General features: G+C 39.3%; 1 protein-coding gene across 5 annotated transcripts in view; it reads left to right on the top strand.

Annotated features, from left to right (window-relative positions):
- ALLC (allantoicase) overlaps window positions 1-22,783 on the top strand; it is a 55,804-nt gene that overhangs the window by 12,052 nt on the left and 20,969 nt on the right. Inside the window, exons 1-5 of one of the 5 annotated variants that reach the window (XM_072634300.1) lie at window positions 4,943-5,028; window positions 5,332-5,426; window positions 15,011-15,061; window positions 16,568-16,655; window positions 20,692-20,817. In XM_072634300.1, the coding sequence (XP_072490401.1) occupies window positions 5,337-5,426; window positions 15,011-15,061; window positions 16,568-16,655; window positions 20,692-20,817 (355 nt within the window). In that variant the 5' untranslated portion in view covers window positions 4,943-5,028; window positions 5,332-5,336. Of the gene's footprint in view, window positions 1-4,942; window positions 5,029-5,090; window positions 5,113-5,136; window positions 5,240-5,331; window positions 5,427-7,634; window positions 7,678-15,010; window positions 15,062-16,567; window positions 16,656-20,691; window positions 20,818-22,783 lie in introns of those variants that run through there. The other 4 variants (XM_072634302.1, XM_072634301.1, XM_072634299.1 and 1 more) reach the window with 4 other exon arrangements.

The raw sequence follows: 22,783 nt of genomic DNA, 5'->3' as shown, positions 1-22,783 counted from the left end.
CAGATGAACACAAATAATTGAAATATAAGAGAGGGCATAGTAATAATAGTGGTAACAATTCACACTTATGTAGTGCTTTTAGGTTTTGTATAAGGGTACCAAGTTTTATGGGAGCTTCAGTATTTTAGAATCCTAGTTTTTATAAAGGGAACCACTTTGGCATGTCTATTGGAGGGAAGGGAGTCATATCTTTCTGTCTTTTGTATCCTTTGTATGTCTAGCCGAGAGAGGTGCTTAAGAACTATTTTTTGAATAAACAAATTTCCTGTGTGGTAAAAAATTCTCAGGGTATCAGCTTAAGTAGAACTTTTCCTGTTCCTCTGGGTCATCCAAACTTTTTTAGTCCCAGATTGGTACTGGGTCAGATGAAAGTGGAGGTAATAATTAAAAAAAAAGATTTTACTGAGTACCTACTGTATGCAAAGCACTGTGCTAAGATGTTCAAGCTAAGATGCTATGGGTGCTTTCACTTTAAGGTGAAAAATGTGGTTTTTATGGAGGAAATAGCATTTAAACTGACAGGGGTAGGATTTTAAGGCATTCTATGTAGATGGAACTGCATGAACATAGGGCACTGAGATAGGAAATTACTGAATGTCTTTGGGAAAACAGCCAATAATTCAATTCACTTGGAAGGCAGGGTAAGCACATGAGGGAGAATAGTATGTGACAAGGCTGAAAAGTAGGTTAGAGCCAGATGGTAGTGGGTTCTTGAATTCTATGCTAAGGAGTTTGGATTTGACTCAGTGGATAGTGAGTCCAGTGAAGGTTTTTGAGCCAGGGAATGATGTAATCAGAAATGTGCCGGAGCATTGGGTTTGGAGTCGAAAGACCTGAGTTTGAATGTCACTCCCTACTTGTGTACCTCTGGGGAAATTGCTTCCATTTCTAGGTTACCATTTCTTTATCTTTCAAATGATGATGTTAGACTAGATAATCTCTAAGGTCTTTTTCAGCTCTAAATGTATGATCCCATGATCCGACAACTGTGTGATGGGTATATTGGAGCAAAAAGAGCATGGAGGTGGGTAGATTAGCTAGAGCCTACTGCAATAGTTCAGATGAGAAGACCTAGACTAGGGAATTGGCATTGGGACTAGAAAGGATCATACAGATATGACTTGATATCTCATCTTGCTAGACAGAAGGAGATGTGTTTTCTGGACTGACAATGAAGGGGAAAATAATCAAATTGATTTGGGACTAAAATTCAGCCTTCCAAGTGTATCCCAATTTTTTGCAAGGTCATAGTATGCAAAAGGTGCCCAGACACCAGCAATAAGATTTAAAAGGATGACATTATAGAATTTTGAATGAGCCCTGGGTGCGTGATTCTGTTTACAAGCATTTAGGTTATTGCTAAGAACTTAATGAAAACGTGGTAAAATTGAATGCGGGGCATGCAGCCTGCAATAATATTAGCAAGTTGGTAACTGTGCAGTATCACAGGAGAGAAGAAATTAAGAAAGGGAAAGAATCCAATACCTTAAGGTGAAAGGTGTTTGCAGAAATTAATGAATTGGTTTGTTTACCAAGGGAAAGCAGTCCCTTCTGCCAGCCTAGGCAGGAATAGAATTTTGATGAGGGAAAAAGAGCTTGTCCTGTGTAGCGTGTTCAGACTTCTCTAGGTCTGGTTTTTGTCCCGGTTGTATCACAGACTCATAGCCTCTCTGAATCTACTGAGGATCAGATAATTCGCTGTCATCTGACTCAGAGATGAACTTGGAAATCCTGAGCCTTACTCAAAAATACTTAGTGTGAAATGGAATGGGTTGTTTGAGGCCAGGTAGAGCTGATTGTCACCAGAAATCATCCCTCTGGACACCAAAAGCTCTTTGACCTCTTCCTTCTCTTTCCTCTCCTGTGAGACCTCAAATTTCTACCCCTGGAGAAGTTTTTACACAATTGTAGACTGTTAGCACTGAGTAATCTAGTCCAACACTCTCATTTCACAGGTAAGGAAAACAGGGCCAGAAAGAAGTGACTTGCCCAAGGTCTCTCAAATAGAGATATTCAGAGCCGAAGTTGTGCCCTGTTACCCACTCAGATCTTTTGATTTTAAGTTCAATAGTGCTAGGTTAAGACATTGCCTTCTCTCTTTAAAAATAATTTTTAAAAGGGAAAGACTTTTAAACTAGTAATGTCTTAACAGTAATTAATTCAACAATTCTTTAACTATAGCCCATGAGATCTCCAGAGGACAAGATCACAGAATCACATTCTTGGAAAATACTTTGATGGTCATCTAGTGCAATCGTAGTGTGCTAGAAAGACCACTGGGTTTAAATTCCAACTCTACTAATTGTTGTATGTGTGACCTTAGGTAACATCTCTACCTTTCTACCTCTGTGACTATTTTCTTATCTGGAAAATGAAGGGGCTAGACAGGGGTGGGGAACCTGTGGCCTCGAGGCCACATGTGGCCCTCTAGGTCCTCAAATGCAGCCCTTTGACTGAAAATTTGTTCTATGAAGTTTGGATTCAGTCAAAGGGCCACACTTGAGGACCGACCTAGAGGGCCACATGGTCCTACCATCCCTGGTAGGACCTTTGTAGGTCCTACCTACCTACCAAAGATCCTAGGTAGGATCTTTGTAATCTTTAAGGACTTAACTTTAGATTCTGTAAACTTTGTCATTTTAAAGACAAGGAAATCAAGGCCCAGAGAGGCCAGCTGACTAGCATATGGGTCCCATAGCTAAGAAATAGAGGATCCAGAATTCAAACCCAGTTCTCGCTTTTTTGACTTTTAGCCTGACTGTCTTTTAACTCCACCTCAGTGGTACTTATAGTTATTAAACTGCATTAACCTATACCTTGAGGGAGAGGTAAAATTTAAAGACTGAATTTAGTGGCATAGGTAGGTAGACCCAGGGCCTGGGGATCCCAAGGAAGGGTAGAACTGGATAAGATGTTGTGACCAGTTCCTCAGCATGAAGATAGCCTAAGGTGCCTAGGGTTCTTGTTGTTAAGTAGCAGGAGATGCAAAAGCAGGCAAAAGACAGTCTGTTCCCAAGGATTTCGTTGTCTAATGAGGAGACCACATGCAAACAGCTATTCACAAACAGGATAAATGGGAAATAATCAACAGTGGGAAGACAAGCTGATAGAGCTCTGGGCCCAGAGTCAGGAAGACCTGAGTTCAAATTGTAAAATGGGGATAATAATAACACTTAGCTCAGGGTTTTTGGGAGGATTAAATGAGATAATTATTGTTAAAAAAAAAAGTAGCATAGTTTCTGATACACAGTAGGTACTATATTAATGCTTATTTCTTTTCCCTCCCTCTGAGTTCACTCTTCCAATTACTGCTTGATGTGGCAGACTGGGTCCCCAGCGAGCAGCTGACTACTGCTTTCTTCGAATCTAGGGGTAACCCCTGAAGGCTAGGGTTTCTGAAACTGTGAATAACTCCTGGTATGATACTTCCCAATAGCAATCAGCCAATTGAACTCCATTCACTTTTTAAAATGGAATTTCCTGAGAAAGGATAGCAAGAACAGTTTTTTCAAAACAATTCCCCCAAAGTGGGGGATGCTCTCTCCCCTTCTGTGTACAAGATACCTGAGGAGATTGGGTGTAAACTTAAAATTACAATGGTAGTGAAAGGGATTGCTTCCCCACTCCTGCTCCTGGAAGTCCTTTCTTCATAAAGTCTTTGTTAAGATCTCTTTAGTTGAGATTTTCTTCTAGGCTTGGAGGACTGGTGCATTTCTAGAGTTCCTGACATTGCCATTGTCCTCAGGTAACTGTTCACATCCACCTGTCAATCAGGTAGCATTTATTAAGCACCTACTATATCCCAAACACTGTGCTAAGCCTTGGGGATACAGAGAAAGGCAAAAACCAGTTTTTGATCTCAAGGTGTTTACAGTCCAATGGGACAGACAAAATTCAAACAACTACGTACGAACAAGATATAGGCAAAATAAATTGGAGATAGTCTCAGACGGAAAGCATCAAGATTAAGGAGGACCAGGAAAGGTTTCTTGCAGAAGGGAGGACTTTAGCTGAGACTTGAAAAAACCAAGCCAGGAGGGGAAGATAAAGAGGGAGAATGTTTCCAGGCATGGAGATCAACCTGTAGAAATGCGTGGAGTTGGAGATATAGAGTGTCTTACTCGAGGAACAGCAGGAAGCCAGTTTCACTACCTTGAGAGCATGGAATTTTCCAGACAAATTGGGCACAAGTGTGGAGGATTGTTCCTGAAAAGGGTAAGGTAGATAGGGGGAAGGAAGGAGAAGGGTAACAGGTAGAAGAGGGAGTGTGTGTCTAGAGTAAGGGATAACCTGGAAGAAAAATTAGGCCCAGAAATACTATGAAGGTGATCATGTCTATTCCTCTAATTCACAGATGATAAAACTGAGGCAAAGAGAGAGGTTAAGAGAAGAGAGACCCCTATAAGAGATTGTTTCATTTTAATTTTTGTATCCCCAGCAACTAACTCAGTGCCTGGTACAAAACAGGTGTTCAATAAATGCTTGCTAAATTGAATTATATAATCCTTGAGTGTACTTACAACTACTATGACCTGCAAAGGGAGCAAAGGGAGGCTCAGTGACTTGCTCATGATAACACAGATAGTAAACAGCAAAGCTAGAATCCAAATGGAAGTCTCATTCCAACTTTATCATTCCATTATGCCTAATTTATGGACATAATTTTCTGATCAAGTATTTATGCCATTCCCCAAAATGTTTAAGAAAAATCCAAGAAAAAAATAAATACACGGTAAATACTTCTCTTTCTTTAGGAGGCAGACCTGGGAGAACCTAGCTTCCTGTGGATCCTGATCTGATATTTTCCAAACATTTTCTTACTGTTAAAACCTAAGCACACGTATTGTGCCAAACCTAAGCAGACATTTTGTGCCAAACCACAATATTGCTTTTCCTGTTAATATTTAAACCAAACTTTGTATAAGGTTCATAGACTATTAAAGCTGGACCATAGAGATCATCTAGTCAAATACCATCATTTTCCTGATGAAGAAATGGAGGCCTGGAGTAGGAAGTAACTTACTCAAGGTCACATTTTTCTTTCTATATCTCTTAAAAAAAAAAAAAAAGGAAAATGAAGGCTCCCTGCTTCAAAAAAGAAAATCAGAAAGGGTGGGCAGTTCTATTTTTTTAAAACCAGAGGAAAGATTCACTCCATGTAACTTGCCCATTGCCCCTCCAGTCTTCTGATATCTCCCTTGCCCTTCTGTGGTCGTTTGCATGGACTGAGATGTGGGGGGTGAGAATCCTATCCATCTACTCACTGATTGTACAGTATTGAAAGAGCTAGCAGTCCTGGCTATTTATTCTGGCTTTTTCTTATTTTTGTAGGAAGAATGGCTGATTGTCCTAAGGAAGGCAAAACTGACGAAATTCCAAGCTTCATCCAGCTGACTGACTTGGCATGTGAACATGTAGGAGGAAAGGTAAGTAGAATTTGCAGTCCTATTAGCACCCTCAAGTAGTGAATGTGCTCACCCTAATGACAGAAATGAGCTGATGTAAAGGCATAATTAGAACCAGAAGAATCAGGCTGCAGGAAACGTCTGCTATTATTTCCCATGAACAAACCCATTATCTCTAAGGATGTCAAAGGAACCCTCCCCCCTTTTCTAAAATGAGCTATAATACTGAGCACTCATGTTGCATTTTTATAAGTTTTACAAACATTAAGTATCTGTAAAGACAAGGTTCTGCCACCCGTCCTTCCCCCAACCCCAATTATGTTTATTTCCAGCTCATCAGTTGACTGAGCATAGCTCAGCATAAACCAAATGTATATCAGTCATAGAGGACAGGATTATGTAGAACAGATAAAAGAAAATAAATGTTTTTGGATACCTATTCTATGCTTGGTGCTACTAACATAGATGAAGAAGTTATATAGTTTTATTTATTAATTTTAATTGAATTTCTTTGTTTTGTATTTGGTTTGTACCTGTGATTATCCTGCTGAAGGAGTAGGAAAACTCCTTTTATTTATCCACACAGATTAGCAATGGCTGTGCAAATTGCAGTTTTAGAGAGATGGAGATGGAAGGTGACTTGCTTAGTGTGATGTAGCCAATGTGTATCAGAGATAGGACTCTCTAACCCAGACCTTCCTGACCCTCTCTATCCAGTATGCCACCACAGCTTGCTTCCATATAGGTTTTATGTAGGATCACTAGTAATATCTAGTAATTCTCTTGTGGTTTAAGGGTTCAACAACAGCCCTGTGAGATAGGTAGCCCCATTTTACAGATGAGGAAACTGAGGCTTGAAAAAGAGAAAGGAACCATAATCATATAGCCAGTAAGCAGTACAATTGTGACATGAACCCAGGTTTTATGACTGTAATTCCATTGCTTGTCTGTTGTCTACACTGAATTGACTCTGTGTATTTTATCAGTATATAGTAATGCAAACTGGATTAGTCTTCATCCTGAAAGTAAATCCTATCTTTTCCAGCTTCTCTGCCTTGGCTTACTAAATTCCCTAATCTCTACTTAAATTTTTAGCAGTTTTTCAACTCACCTGCCACCTTCTCTATGACATGGTCCCCAATCGACCAATCAGAAATGGTCTTTTTTGCCTTTAAACTCTCTATAGTACCTTATCTGTACATTTGTCATGTCCTCTATATTTTCTGTTTTGCATTATAATTACTTGTGTGTGTTTTGTCTCCCGTTCTGGACTCCAATCTCTTTGAAAGCAGGGACAATGTCTTATTTACTGTGCCTTCATATCTTAAGTGCTTGGCACACATTGGCATTTAACAAGTGTTTTCTTGAAGGCATGTACTATATATGCTTCTTAAATGAACGAATTTCATGAGATCATAGGATTTAGAAGAGTAAGGGACTTGAGAGATTATCTATTTCAGGGATTCTCAACTTTGTGTTATGGACCTCTTTGGCAGTCTGCTGAAGCTTATGGTTCCTTTCTCAGAGGCAATGATTTAAATATAATTCTACATGTAATACTCCAATGGCTCTATGACTTCACTAATGTGGGTATACCCTCCAGCAGAGCAGACCGTAATCCATCCACACCTTCTCATTCTGTATCATTCTTTTCCACATCCCTCATAAATGTTGCAGAAGGGACCTGACCAATGTATTGGAGACCTTGCTCTAGGAAGGTCTGTTGTCTTTAACATATGGCAAATTCAAATCCAAATTACTTATTGAGCGTCTGCTATGTTTAAAGTACTGTAAGGTATGGCAAGAAGAAGGGAGAATTTTGTCTTTGGGACAATTCCTTAATTTCTATTCATTTGTCAACACTCTTAACTGACCAATACCATTTGTCTCTACCCTCATTCTCCTCAGGAATCCGTTAAAAAAGCCTCATAGAAATGGGAAAACAAAATTAGAGAGTGCACTTTACCTCCCACTTCTTTGCATAGAAATTGATTTTTGCCTCTGATTGGCTAAACTCCAGAGGTTCAGAGTTTGGTTGACTTCAGATAAACATCTCAAAAGTTCAGATAGTTCTCCAAGTTTATCTCTCTGCACTCTGAGGTGTACATTATTTGTTTGGATAGTCTAGCAAACATAACCTTGTTAGGTCACTTTTCAACCTTTCTTTTATAACCCCTTGCCCTCTTTTCTCCTACACTTTCTCTCTTTTCTTCCATTTCTCCAGCAGCAATGATTTTGAAGAAAGGTCCCTAGGCTTGGTGGTGGTGGTAAGGTGAGTGAAGGTCACAATCCTGGCTCTAGCTCTTATTAGCTATGCAAGCTGGGACAAATCACTTAACCTTTCTGATACTTGGTTTCACCATCAGGAAAATCTCACTTTCTCCCCCACAGATACACTGTGAGGAAGACCTTCATAAGTCTTAGAGCACAAGAGAGATGTGAGCTATCATTATCATGCCTGTCTTATGCCATATTTATCCATTGCTTGTCTCTAGTTCGAGAAAAGAAATATGGAAGCTTTCCCTTCTCATCAGTTTTCTGTGATTATTAATTGTTCTAAAGCCTTGACTAAAAGATTAAAGAAACTGGAATTGGATTCAGGATTGAAAGAGACCAATTAGATGATCTGGTTTAGTGCCTAGTTTCCCATTTTACAGAGGAGGAAGATATTTCAGAGAGGTAAGATAGTAAGCATGGCCAGTATTCAACTCAAGATCCTCTCTGATTTCAGAATTATTATACTTGATGAACTTGAGTAGAGAGAGGCCTAGGTGTTCATACCTCTAGTACCTCTGTTACCATACCTTCAGTTCATGTAGGTAGTAGATGAATTGTTCTTGGAGTGCCCTGGTCCACTCTCTGAGCAGTAGGAGACAGAACTCTACCAGTCTAATTGATTATCTGTAAAATGAGGTTAGAGTAAGTGATCGCTAATTCTTTTAAGTGGAGAGTCATTTAATGTGGAATAACTAGAGGTTTGTCTTAGAGTGCTGAAATTTAGAGGAGATAAAAAGGGGGAGATAAAAGTATTTCCCATAGATGTCTAGCATTGTGCAGATGCTGCAATCATCAGAGATACAAGGGACCTTAGGAATCATCTAATTATCTGAGCAAGGATCTCCTCTACAGTTTCCCTGACAACTGCTCATCTATTCTGGAGCGATTAGAAAAATATACTAGCACTTAGTGAGAATACCTCGGTGTCATCTATGATTTTTCCCTCTTCCTTACTGCTCACATCCAATAAGTTGCCTGGTCCTGTCAATGCTACGTCCAAAACATCCCTCACATCTGTTTGCTCCTTTCCACTCACATGGTGCTCTCCTTGTTCAAGCCTTATTCATCACTTCCTACCTAGACTATTGTCAGGACCTCATAATTGGTTTCCATGCTTCTAGGCTGTCTCCTCTCCAAACCATCCCCTGAACATTTTCCAAAATAATCTTCTGAAGACACACATCTGACCACTTTCCACTCCTCCCCATCCCCCTCCCCCGACTAAAAAGCTTTCAGTGATTCTTTCTTTCCTGTTGGATAAAATATAAACTTCCTAGATAGCATTTAAGGGTCCTCTACCATCTGCATACATCCTGCCAGCATATTTTTGCATTTCTCTCTTTCATTCATTCCACTTTCTAAACACACTGGATAGAACTCATTGTTTTCCAGACTCAATGTATCATCTTTCTCTTCCTATGTCTAGAATTCCCTGCTTTCTTATCTCTGCCTTTCAAAACCTGTATCTTCAAGAATCACTTTGGGTGTCATTTCTTCCATGAATTCTTCCTTAACCTGCCCTCTCCCCCCTCACCAATAAATTACTAGTGTTTTTCTCTTCCTCATTTTTCTAGAAAACTTGGTCTAGCTCTCTCCTTTTTCCTTAAACAATCTATCTCATTATTATTATCATCATCTGTTCGTGTATTGTATCCCTCAGGCAGTAAAATGTGAGCTCCTTGAAGGTAGGGACTGTCTCATCCGCAGGCACTCCACTATTCAGAAGCTTGCAGAAGCTTTGTATTGCAGCTAGGCTAAAATAGAAACTCCTCTGTCTGGTTTTTAAGGCCCTCAATTATCTGGCTCCAACTTATTTTTTCCAGGTTTATTTCACATTATTACTCATAACGTGTTCAATTTACAATACATTCAATAATACTTTTAATAGTTTCCCTGCACTTGTCCTGCCTCCGTTGGATTGGAGAGTCTGTCCCTCTCAACTGGAATGCATTCTCTCCTTATTTTACCTTTTAGAACCCTCATGTAATGTGATTCATTCTGGCCCCACTCTCTCAGGCCAAGTCTGTTACAGTATTTTACCCCCCTTCTCACCCTACTCCCACTAGACTTTTCAGGGACTGAGAGACTTTGGAAATCTCTTGCCTCTGCCATTGGCTTGAGCCCTCACTGAATGTGTTCCCCCCATTTTAGAGGCCCTACTTAAAATCAGATTAGTTTTTCCAAAGGGTTATTTATTTCAAAGATATAAAAAGAACAAATGCTTAAACATTTCCCCCCAATACTTGGGGGACGTAATTTCCCTCCTCTACCTTCTTGGTCTCTGAGAAATTGGAAATAAGGCTCACAGTTTAGCTCAGATCTTACATGATAATACTCCCAGCAAGTCCCAAACCCCAATGGGCAAGCATCCTGGACTCTTGGTCTTTAGGGCTTTTTTGCTGGTTAGGCTTCAACACTAAGCCTGGATTCTTAGACTCCTAGATGCCCCTGTCTCACTGGAAACTTTAAAATGCTTTAGAAATGTAAGTTATTATTATCCTGAGTCACTTAATGAGCTACTGTAGATTTGGGACTTCTCAGAGATTGAATTTTTGGTCTAAGCAATCAAAGGTTCAGCCTTTGTTCTGGTTCATCCATCTTGTTTTGGAATTTAGATTCCAATGCTACAAGGGCAGAAGATCCACTTTCACACACATATGTTGTGGAAAAAGACATCGCCTACTTTACAGTTTACTAGACAGTTCTGAATACTCAGAAGGAATGTGGAGCCTGAAGTCAGCTCAATGTTTTGTGTGAAGATTAGTTTTAAAGACTTGTCACATGAAAGTTCTTGAAAACCATAACAAAATTATGGACATTGTTCAAAGGGTTTCTAATCCAGTCCTGTGTTGGTTCAGGAACAGACCAGTCCTCCTTTAATAGTATTTGGGGGACTTTACTCATGTTCCCTCATGTTACTTTTTTGTCTAAATGCAGCATTTCAGATGGAATTATCAAATCTTGGGGCATACACAGAATTGTAGGTCCTTCCAATAACTCCTAGCGGTCTTTGGGGAGTTTGGAATTCTTGGTTCCAGATTTTTAAGGTTTAAATCTGTGGTATAAATCCTATGATCCTATGGCTTTATACAGCTGAAAAGGCAAGGAGAGCAGATATTCATCATGATATAAGACTTGCAGCTTAAGAAAAGAACACTTAGGTCAATTTAGGAAAAGTTGTATATCAAGGAGAAATTCTGGATCATTAAGTGGTTTGTGGTGTGTTTTTGATGGAAGCTATGTTCCCCACTGGGAAATTCTACAGCACTTTCAGTGATTCCAAGTTGCTCACTGCCACAAAAACCCATTTCTTTAACAATGATATTCTCCTGGTGATACTGTGTGGCTAAGAAACGTGGCCACTATAATGTCAGAAGAATCCCAAATGCAGGTGAGCTGGAGGGCAGTGGAGAAGGTGCATAGGAGGCAGCAGCATTTTTCTAATAAGTTAAGTGGTCTCAAAGATGGCATTGAGGTGCTGTGGGGGACTTGACAAAGAAGTGGTCTGCTCAGGTTGTTATGGTATCTATGAAATATCAAAGGAGTCAGAGGAAATTTCCCATCACTTTCTATTGATCTTCTACAGAGGATTTATAGAATGACACAGATTAAAAACTTTGTGTGACATGATGACATGGATAGAATGCAACTGGTGCTGCTGGTGGGATCATAGGCCTACTGGTTATGGAGGGAAGCACAGAGAAGGGGAAAGGTGGGACAGGATTGGGTCAGACAAAGAATTAAAAAATTCTTGGTTATAAGAAACAGGTTTCCCCATTTGTTTCTTCTGATCAATCAATCCATTAACAAGTATTTATTAAAACACTCAATCTGAAACTATGATATGGCCATATGGTATAAAGATAGAAATAAAATAGCCCATGTCCTCATAGAGCTTACTTGGGGGAGCATGTGTATGGTCATCAGGTGGGATGCCTGCTGTCCTGGGGGGTCCTATATGTAGTAATAATAATAATAATAATATAGTGTTTTACATACACTATCTTATTTGTTTTCTTATTCAGAGGTGGTTGGGTGGTTCAATGGTTAGAGTGTTGGAACTGGAATTAGGAAGACCTGAGTTCAAATGTGGTCTTAGACACTAGCTGTGTGACACTGGGCAAGTCACTTAAACTGTTTGCCTCAGTTTCCTTAATTGTAAAATGGGAATAATAACATCTACCTTCCAGGGTTGTTGTGAGGATCAAATCAAATAATATTTATAAAGTTCTTAGCACAGTGTCTGGCACATAGTAGGTTCTACATAAATATTATCTATTATTATTATTTTATAATTAGGGTCTCACAACAACCGTATGAGGTAGGTGCTCATAGGTGATATTATCTTCACCGTTTTACAGATGAGCAAACTGAAACAGAGAGAGGTTCAGTGACTTGATCATGGTGCCACAACATCAGGAGATGAGATATAATCCTATGTCTTTCATAGCTCCAGGTCCTGAACTCTATCCTCTAACTGTTACACTGCCTCTCTAAGCAATAGTAGAAAGGAATTAAATATTTCTTCCTGGCCCAGTTTGACCTAGGACTGCCTGTGACTTATGGAAATAATACTGGACATAGAATTAGAGAATTTGGGTTAAAAATCCTGATTTTCAGTTACTAACTGTGTGACCTTGGGAAAATCAATTTACCTGGGACTTAGTTTTCTTATCTATGAAATGGGGATAATCTATTGTGAAGGTCAGTTGAGATAATGACCTAGTAGATGAGTTCTCAAATGAGATCATGGAAACTTTAAAGCTCTGAATAAAAGTCTTCAGAGTCTGCTGGAGTTGGGGACAGTTGAGGGAAATAGTCATCTGTTCTCAAACTTCCTGAAACCAACAAAGCCTTAATGATGCATGACATAAGACAACTGGTTGGCAAACACTGATTGATGCCTCATTATTAGGACATGTAGGATAAACTAGGGGTGGCATTGAAAGCCTTTCAAAAGTGATTGGCCAGTCTTCACTGTTCCACTTTCATGTAAGTATTTGTGTGCCAGTGACACATTTGCACATGTTAAGGATATGGAGGCTCCGGGTAGCAACAGTCTGAAGGCTACTCACCTATGACACTGTTGAAGGCTCCTGAGGGAGCCTCCTGAGAGTGGATTGAGGCAGTAGTGTGCTCAGGGAAGCCATCCCACTTGGAACAGGGGGGTGGATAGGATCACTTGGGCCACTCAGGGATAGCCCTGAACTTCAGGCTCTTAGTATCATCCAGGAGAAAGCTAAGCTTTGGTTTCTAGGACAAGGCATGTGGAAATGGACAAAATGAGGAATAGAAGAGTGGGTTGGTATTTCTTTATTATATATGCTGGTACAGTCATGGGATTCTGTGAACAACCTTAGTAGCTGCCCCTTTTTTTTTTTTCCGGCAGTCTGGAATTCAGCTTAGAATCATTTCACCTGAGAGGCAGTATGGTATAAATGGATAGTGTGCTATAGCTGGGAAAACTTGGGTTCAGATTCTGCCTTAAAATACTAGATGTGCGACTCGGAGAAAGTCATTTAACATCTCTGGGCCCCAGTTTCCTTATTTGTAAATTGATGGGGTTAGATTCAATGATCTCTAAGGTATCTTCTGACTCTAAATCTATGACCACAAAAGGGCAGGATATTGAAAGAAACCTAAGTTAGGGCCTTGCCCTGATCAATTAAGACAAACTAAGGAAGTAAGATGAAAGGAACTTTTTAACACACCAAGACAGCCCCAGTTGGTGGACCAGCCAGAATTCAATCTGTGTTCTGTTTTTTATAGACTGGAGTAAGTAGTTTCCATACAAACAAAAGAAAATCTTAATTGGTCCATATTTCAAATGAGGAGATGGAGTTAATGCTGTTTCAACTCTTGATTGGTCCATGTAATTTATGAGGTGATGGGATTAGGGTTGCCTAGAACAGGGAAGGCATTGGGATGCAAGTGGAAGGGCTGGCCTTCAGGTGACCTGAAAATGAGGGAAGCATTTTGTTAATTCTAGCACATAAAGTGACCAATTAGGGAAGCAACATGAAGAGATAAAAAGTTGTAAGACCCTCAGAGCTCTAGTTCAAATCCAGACTCAGACATATACCAGCTGTGCGACCCTGAGCAAGTCAGTTAACCCTATTGGTTTCAGTTTCTTCATCTGTAAAGTGATCTGGAGAAGTAAATGGCAAATAAACCATTCCTATATTTGCCAAGAAAACCCCAAATCGTGACATGAAGAGTGGAAACACCTGAACAACAACAGCTCTAGACAGCCAATATTGCTGGTGTTGTTAAGTCATGTCCGACTCTTTGGGATTTTCTTGGTAAAGATACAGGAGTGGTTTGTTTGCCATTTACTTCTCCAGCTCATTTTACAGATGAGAAAACTGAAACAAATAGGGTTAAGTGACTTGCCCAGGGTCACACAAGTGATACTCGTTTGAGGCTGGATTTGAACTCAGGAAGATGAGTCCTCCTAACTCCAAACTCCTAAATTCCTTACTCCCAGCACTCTATGTTAGCTGCCCCCGTGTACCATCCACTATACCATGCTTTTGAACCCACCTGCCCATGATTGTCATTTTAACACAGGTACAGATTCAATTCTGACATGATGATTGAGTAAAAATGTGGAGTTTGATTTTATTTTGCATGTTTGACAAAGTGTAATAATACCTGATGAAAATTCCTTAATGGGTTTTAATTTTTTTTCAATAATAAATATCTTTTTAAGATGGTATTATTTCTTTTAGAGTATTCTGGGCCCTGGACTTAGATCTGGGTTGGGGATCTAACTAGCTGTATTCTGAACCTCTGCTTCCTCACTTGGGGATAAATAATATGTGCTCCTTCTATCTCAAAGGGCTGAGGAAATTTTAGTACATGGTAAAAGCCCCTGTAAAAAAGTGAGCTCACTTTCTCATGACTTGAGTTTAGTGCCACTGTTGGAAATGTAATTGGGCCTGGCTAGCTGTGGATTTGACCCAGGGATGCATTTACTTCTTTTCCACAAAGCCCTTGCTTCTTAAAAAGGAGAGTGTTGCTTCCCCTCCACTCCACTTTTCTTTTTCTTCTCAGCAAAGGGTAAGAAGCTATCGCCTCTGCATCCAGATGGCTTAGGGGATTGTGAATAAAGGGTGGGAGAGGAGAGATTAGGATGTGTATGTCTGCTGGCAAAGCAATCTCAACATTTAAAAAGCACCATCTCTTCACTGCAGATTGTTTCTCTCCCCTAGGGCAATTTCACATCTTCTTTTTACTGCGGTTCCTAATGTTTCACTGGGGAGTGAAATAAAATGGTTTTTAATTTATGGTTATTTTATCTTTACTTCTTTTTTTTATTTGTCTAGGTTTTATTTGCAACAGATGACTTTTTCGCTCCTGCGGAAAACCTTTTAAAGGTATAGTAAATTGACATCCTACAATTTGGAGGGTTGGCATAGAAGTGATCTATGGAGACATGTTAATTAAAATCTACTAGTACATTTGTGATGGGAACTATGTGTGCCAGTAAATGAGACTGTCAGATCATTAGATGAAGATATGAAAATTAGCATTTTTTCTTGCTAAAAACATGGAACTTTTTCTTGCTTTATTTACATGGATGCTCTGATTTCTCAAAATAATTTTTATTGTGGATATTTTACTTTCTGGGAAAAATGTTGAACTTATACATTTTTCTACCTTCTTATCAATGGGCTACTTAAAATTTTTATATTGTTTATTTACTTAGATTTATGTACTTAATTTTATATCATGAAAATAATCCCTAATTTTGAAAAAAACAATAAAAGTAATAAGATTTTTGAATGAAGATCAAGAACATAGAAAAGTTTTGAAGAATCTATATTTAATTTCCAAGAATAGTCATAGTGGATTGGAAAGAAACTGGGCTTGGTCATAAATGACTGGGGTTTCAAATCCAGCTCTATTACTTATTTATTGTGGGACCCTGAGAAAATGACTTAACTTTTCTGCTCTATAGCTTCCTAGTCTATTAGAATGGGGATAATACCTGCTCTACCTTCTTCTCAAGGTTAGAAGGAACAACCAAAACGGCAGCTGGGGAATGACTATAATTTGAAGATCCACATCAGTGGAAGGAGTTGCCCACAATGATGAAATAAATCTCAAATAATCTGAAATATTGAAATGTTTTTATAACTTCCCCCCAATTTATTCATTTTGAAAAATCATTTTTAGAAAAGAACCTGTTTTATTGGTATTTTAAAATTTTATCTCTGTTAACAAGTGTCAATAGAGTTAAAATCCAGAGGCCATCATTTTGAAAGGTTAGAATTTCCTTCTCTGGATATTTAAAAAAAATTGACAGACTTTCATCTATCTGAGACAGTATAGTATGGTATGGTATGGTATGGTGTGGTATGGTATGGTGTGGTATGGTATGGTACAATATAATATAGTATAGTACAGTACAGTACAGTATAGTATAGTACAGTACAGTACAGTACAGTACAGTATAGTACAGTACAGTACAGTACAGTACAGTACAGTATAGTATAGTATAGTATAGTAGACATCCCTAAAGGTTAGAGCAGGGACTAAACAACTTCCCAAGGTCCCTTCTAGTCCTATGTTTTTATGTTTATATTTTCTATCTCTTCTTGTACTACCAAAGTTAGTCATGTACAAATAGTGTGATAAAGCTAGGATGAATTTTGGAGACCATTTAATTTAATCCTTTCATTTTATAAAGAAGTCATTGTAACCTATAGAGTCAAAGGACTTGGCCAAGATCACTCAACTGCCTAGTGATAAAGCTGGGACAAGGCACAGGTATCTTGAGTCTCAGTATGGTTGGTTCTTTCTCCAGCACCATATTGCCTCCCCATGGCTGGGAACTAAGGAATATTAATTCTAAAAATTGTTTTATACATTTGCTTTAGAAACACAGACCAAGCTACAAACCAAAGGAATTCACAGAGTTTGGAAAATGGATGGATGGATGGGAGACCAGAAGGAGGAGAACTCCAGGTAATAAAATCACCTTTAGGCTAATTAAGGCTCTTGGAAACTGCTACACTGTCAAGCCTATTTGAGAGAGAAATAGGGATAGAAATGCCCAGTGTGCTGTAGCTTTAAAAGTAAGGTCTAGGTATGTTCCAAATCAATTTCAACAAGTCTGTTCTGCTGGTAGAGTGGTTCATTTTGACTTGTGTTTTCCAAGATTGTTTTTGTTTGTTTACTTGCCATCTGAGTTGAAAGCTGAGAGAACTAATGTGAGAGTAGAATGTGTCACCTCTGAATAAGGCTTAGATCTGTGACTAGACATGATTTCTATTTGAATCTGACTTTTTCAGTGTGTTGATTTTGTCCCTCTACTGAATCCTGTTCTTGGGCAAGCAAGAGGCTGGGATTATTTGGTGTATCTCTTTTAAATAAAGTCGTTCTATACCTTGATTGTAGCACCGTTCATAGTCTGCATGCCATCTCAGGTGATTCTCAGGTCCATCTACTGAGCTCTTACAGCTCTAAAATCTTCCAATTTCTCATATCTAATTGCCTGTCAGACATCTCAAACTAGATGTCCAGTAAACATATTAAACTCAGTATCTCCAGAATTCAACTCATTATCTTTGTGCTTAAATCCTCCCCTCTTTCAAATCTCCCTGTTTTTGTCAAGGACACTCGCATCCTCTTAGTCCCCAAGGCTTTAAATCTAGATGTCATCCTCAACTCCTTATAATCCTCACCTATCCTTACCAACATACAGTCTGTTGCCAAGGTCTATTGATTTTATCTCTCAAATATTCTCCTGTTTCCCCCAACTCTGATACTGCCACTACCCTTGTCCAAGCTCCCATCAACTCCCACATGGACTTTTGCTGTGAGGTTTACTTGCCTCAAGTCTCTCCCTACTCCAATCCACCCTTCATTCAGCTGCCAAAGCAAAACTCAGTTCAGACATATCACCCTCCACTCAATAAACTCCAGTAGCTCCCCATGTCCCCCATGAGCAAATAGAAAATCCTGTGTTTGACATTCAAAGTCTTTCATAACCTACCACACTCCTTCCTACCTTTCTAGCATCCTTACATCTTCACACCACATTCTCTACTCTGACACCTCCACCCCAATACTTCTCATTTCAGTGACACTGGTCTTCTTTCTGTTCCACAAACAAGTCAAAGCAGCTCTTTCTCAAGGCATTCACTCTGGCTGTCCTCCATGAATGGAATGCTCTCCCTCGTCATCTCTGCCTTTTGATTTCCCTGGCTTCCTTCAAGTCCCAGCTACTACAGAAAACCTTTCCTAACCCCTTAATTCTAGTTTCTTCCCTCTGTAAGTTACTTCCTATTTATTCTGTATGGAGTTTGTTTGTATACATATATTTTTCTTGTTGTTTCCACCTCTCCCTCCCCAGACCTTCCCTAGATTGTAAGCTCCTTAAGGGCAGAGTCTGTCTTTTGTGTCTGTTTGTATTCCTAGCCCTTAGCACAGTGCCTGACACATAAGTATCTGCTTACTAAATAGTTATTGACTGACTGACAGTCAAGGGAAGCTTTGCCAGGCCCTGCTGAAAGGCTTCAAGTGTTGGTTAGCCAATGAACTGTCCTAGAACAAGATCAGCTAAGTGTGGAGAGCCATATCACCAAAAGGTTGGCAATGGGGTGAGAATTTAAGTTTTTGGCCGTAGCAGCACTGGACACCACCCACAAAACCACATTTTTGTAGCCTTTTGGGCACAACTTGGGATTGTTGAAAGCACCATGTGATTTCCCATATGTGATCCAGGCTTTTCCTCCAACTCAATTTAGGACCTAGTTTATCCAGTAGAATATAAACTCATTGAGGATAAGGAGTGTTTTATTTTTTTTGTCTTTTTATCCCTAGCACCTAACAGTGCCTGGTACACATTCAATGTATAATCAGTCAATCACTTGATAATATTTGTCAGATAAATAGATAAAACATTTATTAAGTGCTTGCTATATGCTAGGAACTCTGTTAAATGCTAGAGATACAAAGGTAAGCTGTCATAAAATATCAAGGGCAGCTAGAAAGAAGACTGATGATGGAAGGGGTAGCCTGTTATGATGAGTAGGAAATGGTGTAGATGCCTGGTTCTGGGCAATACTGCTCATAATTGTTGGTCACGCACCTCTCCCTCACATGAGTTTGTATTCTTGAACTGTTTCTTAACTGGCTTTTACTTATTCTCTGGGATTAGAACGTCCTGTGTGTGCAGGAGGAGGAAAGAAGCCCAGCTAATTCCCTTGAATAAAATGGCAGGATGTCTGCTTTTCTGGGCGGCTTATCCTGTGGTTTGGAGTTTGTATTTTCCCTGTGTTGTACATATCCCTAGGAAGATTCAGATACTGGGATATTTTTTCACATGCCCAAGGCTTTAGGTACAGCAAAGGGTTAGGCAGTGATGATTTTGTTATGAAATCAGCAGCATGAACATCCTTGCTAGGACCTGTGTCAGAAGCCCTGAAACCCCCAACAGTCAGCATTTTCAGGACCTTGGTCAATGTATTCCAGAGGATTCAGGATAATGAGTTCACATCCTGCCTCCAACGTTTTATCGGTGTGACTCTGGGCAAATCACTTAACCTTTTGGTGCCCTTGCAGCTCTCTAGACAGTAGAGCTATTGTCAATCCAAATTGGGAGAGGTAGTTTCCTAATCGTAATAAAATCACAGGTCTAGATGAAAAAATAAAAGCAAATAGCAGGATGTCACCAGATTATGGATGGTCATAAAATCTGGGAAAAAATATTATGTTCATTTTATATAAATTTTGCTATAGCTGTGTGACTCTGGGCAAATCACTTAACCCTGTCTGCCTCAGTTTCCTCATTTTTAAAATGACTGGGAGAAGGAAAGGCAAACCCCTCTAATATCTTTGCCAAGAAAACCTCAGATGGAACCACAAAGAGTCAGCCATGACTGAAGCGCCTGAACAGCAAAAGTGGGAGCAGGAGCAAATCCTTATCATTAAAACTCAAGGAACTAAATGCTTGTTTTAAATGCTTGGTCTAAAACCAAAATCAGACTCTTTCCCTATGGCATCCTTCCTTCTTCCAAACTTCCTTATTTCTATTAAGGGGACCACCATCCTTCATAACCTTGGAATCATTCTTGCCTTCTGGTTTTCTTTCATCCTACTCATCCCATTAGTGGCTGAATTCTGTTGATTCTACTACAGCATCTCTTGCCTCCTCCTCTTTGCTGGCACTGCTGCCATCCTAGATCAAGCCTTCAACCTCTTTAACAATGTCCCCCTTCCTGATCGATCTCCATGTTTCCAATCTTTTCTTTCTCCAATCCTCTTTTCACTGCTATCAAAAATCATCTTCCCATGACAATGCCATCCTCAAAACCCTTAATTGACTCTCAATTGCTTCTAGGGCAGAGTGCAAACTTCCCAATCTGGCATTAATGACTCTTCATAGATTCATTCCAAACTATCTTTCTGATCTTAATTCATCACCATTATTTTTTTTTATCACTCCATTTCTTATGGGAGAAATCATTGTTCCCTGAACTAGACTTTTCCTCTCCTTTCTCCATGCATCCACTAAAATTGTATCCTTTGCTTGCTAAGCACTCTTCAAATATTCCTCTCTGAATCTTTATCTTCCTTTAAGGCTTACCTCAGGTGTCACCTTCTACATGAAACTCTCAGATTTCTCTCTGAAACCTGCAAATTACCTTTTATTATATTTACTTGTGTGCATGTTGTATCCCTTTATAAAAACATAAATTGCTTGAGAATAGAAGATGCATTGTTTTTGTCTTCTGGTATTTAACACAGTGGGTTTAATAAGTATTTGATGATTTGGATTGAATTGAAAGTCTTATATTTTTAGACATGGCTAAGAGAATTTGCTTGACTGCCAATTTGTTATAAAGGTTTTGCTGTTTTGCTCCCAGTGGTGGGGAAGGTGGGAGGGAGAGAAAAATAAATGCTTGTTAATTATTTCTCCAAATAATTGGAGAAAAAAAATCTTTTACTTCCTGCACTCGAAGTTAAACAACATGTATTTGCTGTTTGTGTTTCATAGGTCATGACTGGTGTATTATCCAACTAGGAATACAAGGGACTATTCGAGGCTTTGATGTGGACACTGCTTTCTTCACTGGAAACCATGCTCCCAGAATATCAATACAGGCAGCTTGCTTACAAGATGGTATCTAATAGGAAATCTAATAGGAAATAGGGAATCTCAAAGAAATGAAGATATGGAAGGGACCAAAGAGACTCTTTAGCCCCACTTCCTCATTTTACAAATGAGGAAACTGAGGTGAAATGACTGGCCCAAACAGGTCACAAAATTAGTGACATACCTAGCACTATAGTCCATGTTTCCTGCTCATTGGCTCATCTTCCTAATTTAACACACAAGGAAACTGAGGTGAAATGACTTGTTCACACAGATCACACAGTCAGTCACACAGTTAATGGCAGAACCAGCCCAAGAGTCTAGGTTTCCTTCCCTCTCTCTAGAACTTGTAGCTGAAGAATTGTCTACAAGCCAAATTTCCCATTCCTTGTATTCTTGAGGTTTCCTTTGGTGACATGACTTAATTCTTGAAGACTAAATCATGGAGCAAGGAAGTAAGCTGGCCAAAGGTGATAGAAAGTAGAGGCAGGGAATGTACTGTTGAGTGCTTTATGCAGGGAAATTTTGAAACTTGGAAGTTGATCCCAGTTGCTGGATCATAAGATTTAGAACTGGAAAAAGATCTTAGCAACCATCTAGTCCACCCCTCTTATAGTATGTATGGATGAGGAAATGGACACCTAGAGAAATGAGGTGTCTTACCTAAGGTCACACAATGAATTAACAAACAGGCTGGGATTTAAATTCCAGGCTTCTAACACCAAATCCAGGATTCTTTTTGCTTTGCTGTACAATTTCTTGATATAACAAGTATTCTAATTGTGGGATTTGAATTAGGATCAGAGTTAGATGGGGACTCAGTGATAGTCTCATGCAACTCCTTCATTTTACATATGGGAAAACCAGTACCTAGAGAGGTGAACTTGTCTAAGACTACACCAATCATAAGTACATATTCCGATATTGGTTACACTGGCTTTCTCACTGGCTTCCAGTGAGTATGGTGATGGAGTAAATAGATGTAAGAAGCTCTTGTCCAGTATCTTGGGGACTTCCCAAAGGACCTTGTTGCTTCTACCTCCTGGTGGAGTCACGAGTTACACCTGTGATTTCACTGCATGCATAAACTCAGATATTTAGGGCAGGAAGGGTGCTCAGAGGCCATTTGGTTCAAACTCAATTTACAGATGAAGCAACTGAAGCCCAGTCAGGTTGAGTGACATGCCCATAGGTAATGTCACATGCCTTTAGGTAATAACATCTGATGCTGTATTATTAGAAATACCTCTTTTCTTCTCCCCTTCCACCCTTATCCTGTTATCTTTAAGCAGGGGTGTTTAATTTATTGCACATATATTATGTGTGCATTATTGTGACAGCCTTGGAGAAGAGGGGGTAGATCCAGAAAAGTATAACACATAATTTCTACACTCTAGGGGCTTATACTCTAGTTGGGGAGATGGGATATGTGCATGAAATTGAGTGATAGCATCAGACATGCAAGAATTTGGTGTGTTGAAGTTTCAAGAAAATGATGGTCTATGTTGAAAAATCTGTCTATGAATGGGGCTTTGGTTGCTCACAGATATTTTAGAAACATTGCATAGGGAAATCTTTGTTTCTGTAACTCACCTTCCAGTGTACAAAATCTTGGCTTGTCAAAACCTGGAGAATGTTGTCTGTGTGCAGATTGGTTACAACTGAGACACAACTGAGAAATAATACTAAATATATTTGACAAGGAATGAACTGCAAAATATACTTTATTAGCTCATTTTATCATAAATGTGTATTTTAACAATGAAGAAAGGATACAGGGTTTGGATCTAGAAGAAATCTTAGACATAAGTTTATCTCATCTCCTTTTAAAGATGAGGAGACTGATCTTTATAGATGTGACAAGTCTTGCTCAGGGGTCACCCAAGAAGTTAATATCAGAGGTAGGAATTAAACCAAGGCCTTCTGAATGCAAGACAAAATACCACAACTACCCCGAGTATTTCACCAATGTGTGTGTCCCCTTATAGGCAGC

Source organism: Notamacropus eugenii, chromosome 1 (assembly GCF_028372415.1).
Source record: "Notamacropus eugenii isolate mMacEug1 chromosome 1, mMacEug1.pri_v2, whole genome shotgun sequence".
Classification (NCBI taxonomy): Eukaryota; Metazoa; Chordata; class Mammalia; order Diprotodontia; family Macropodidae; genus Notamacropus; species Notamacropus eugenii.
The sequence above is the reverse complement of the archived record's forward strand: the minus strand, read 5'-3'. Positions and strand labels throughout refer to the sequence as shown.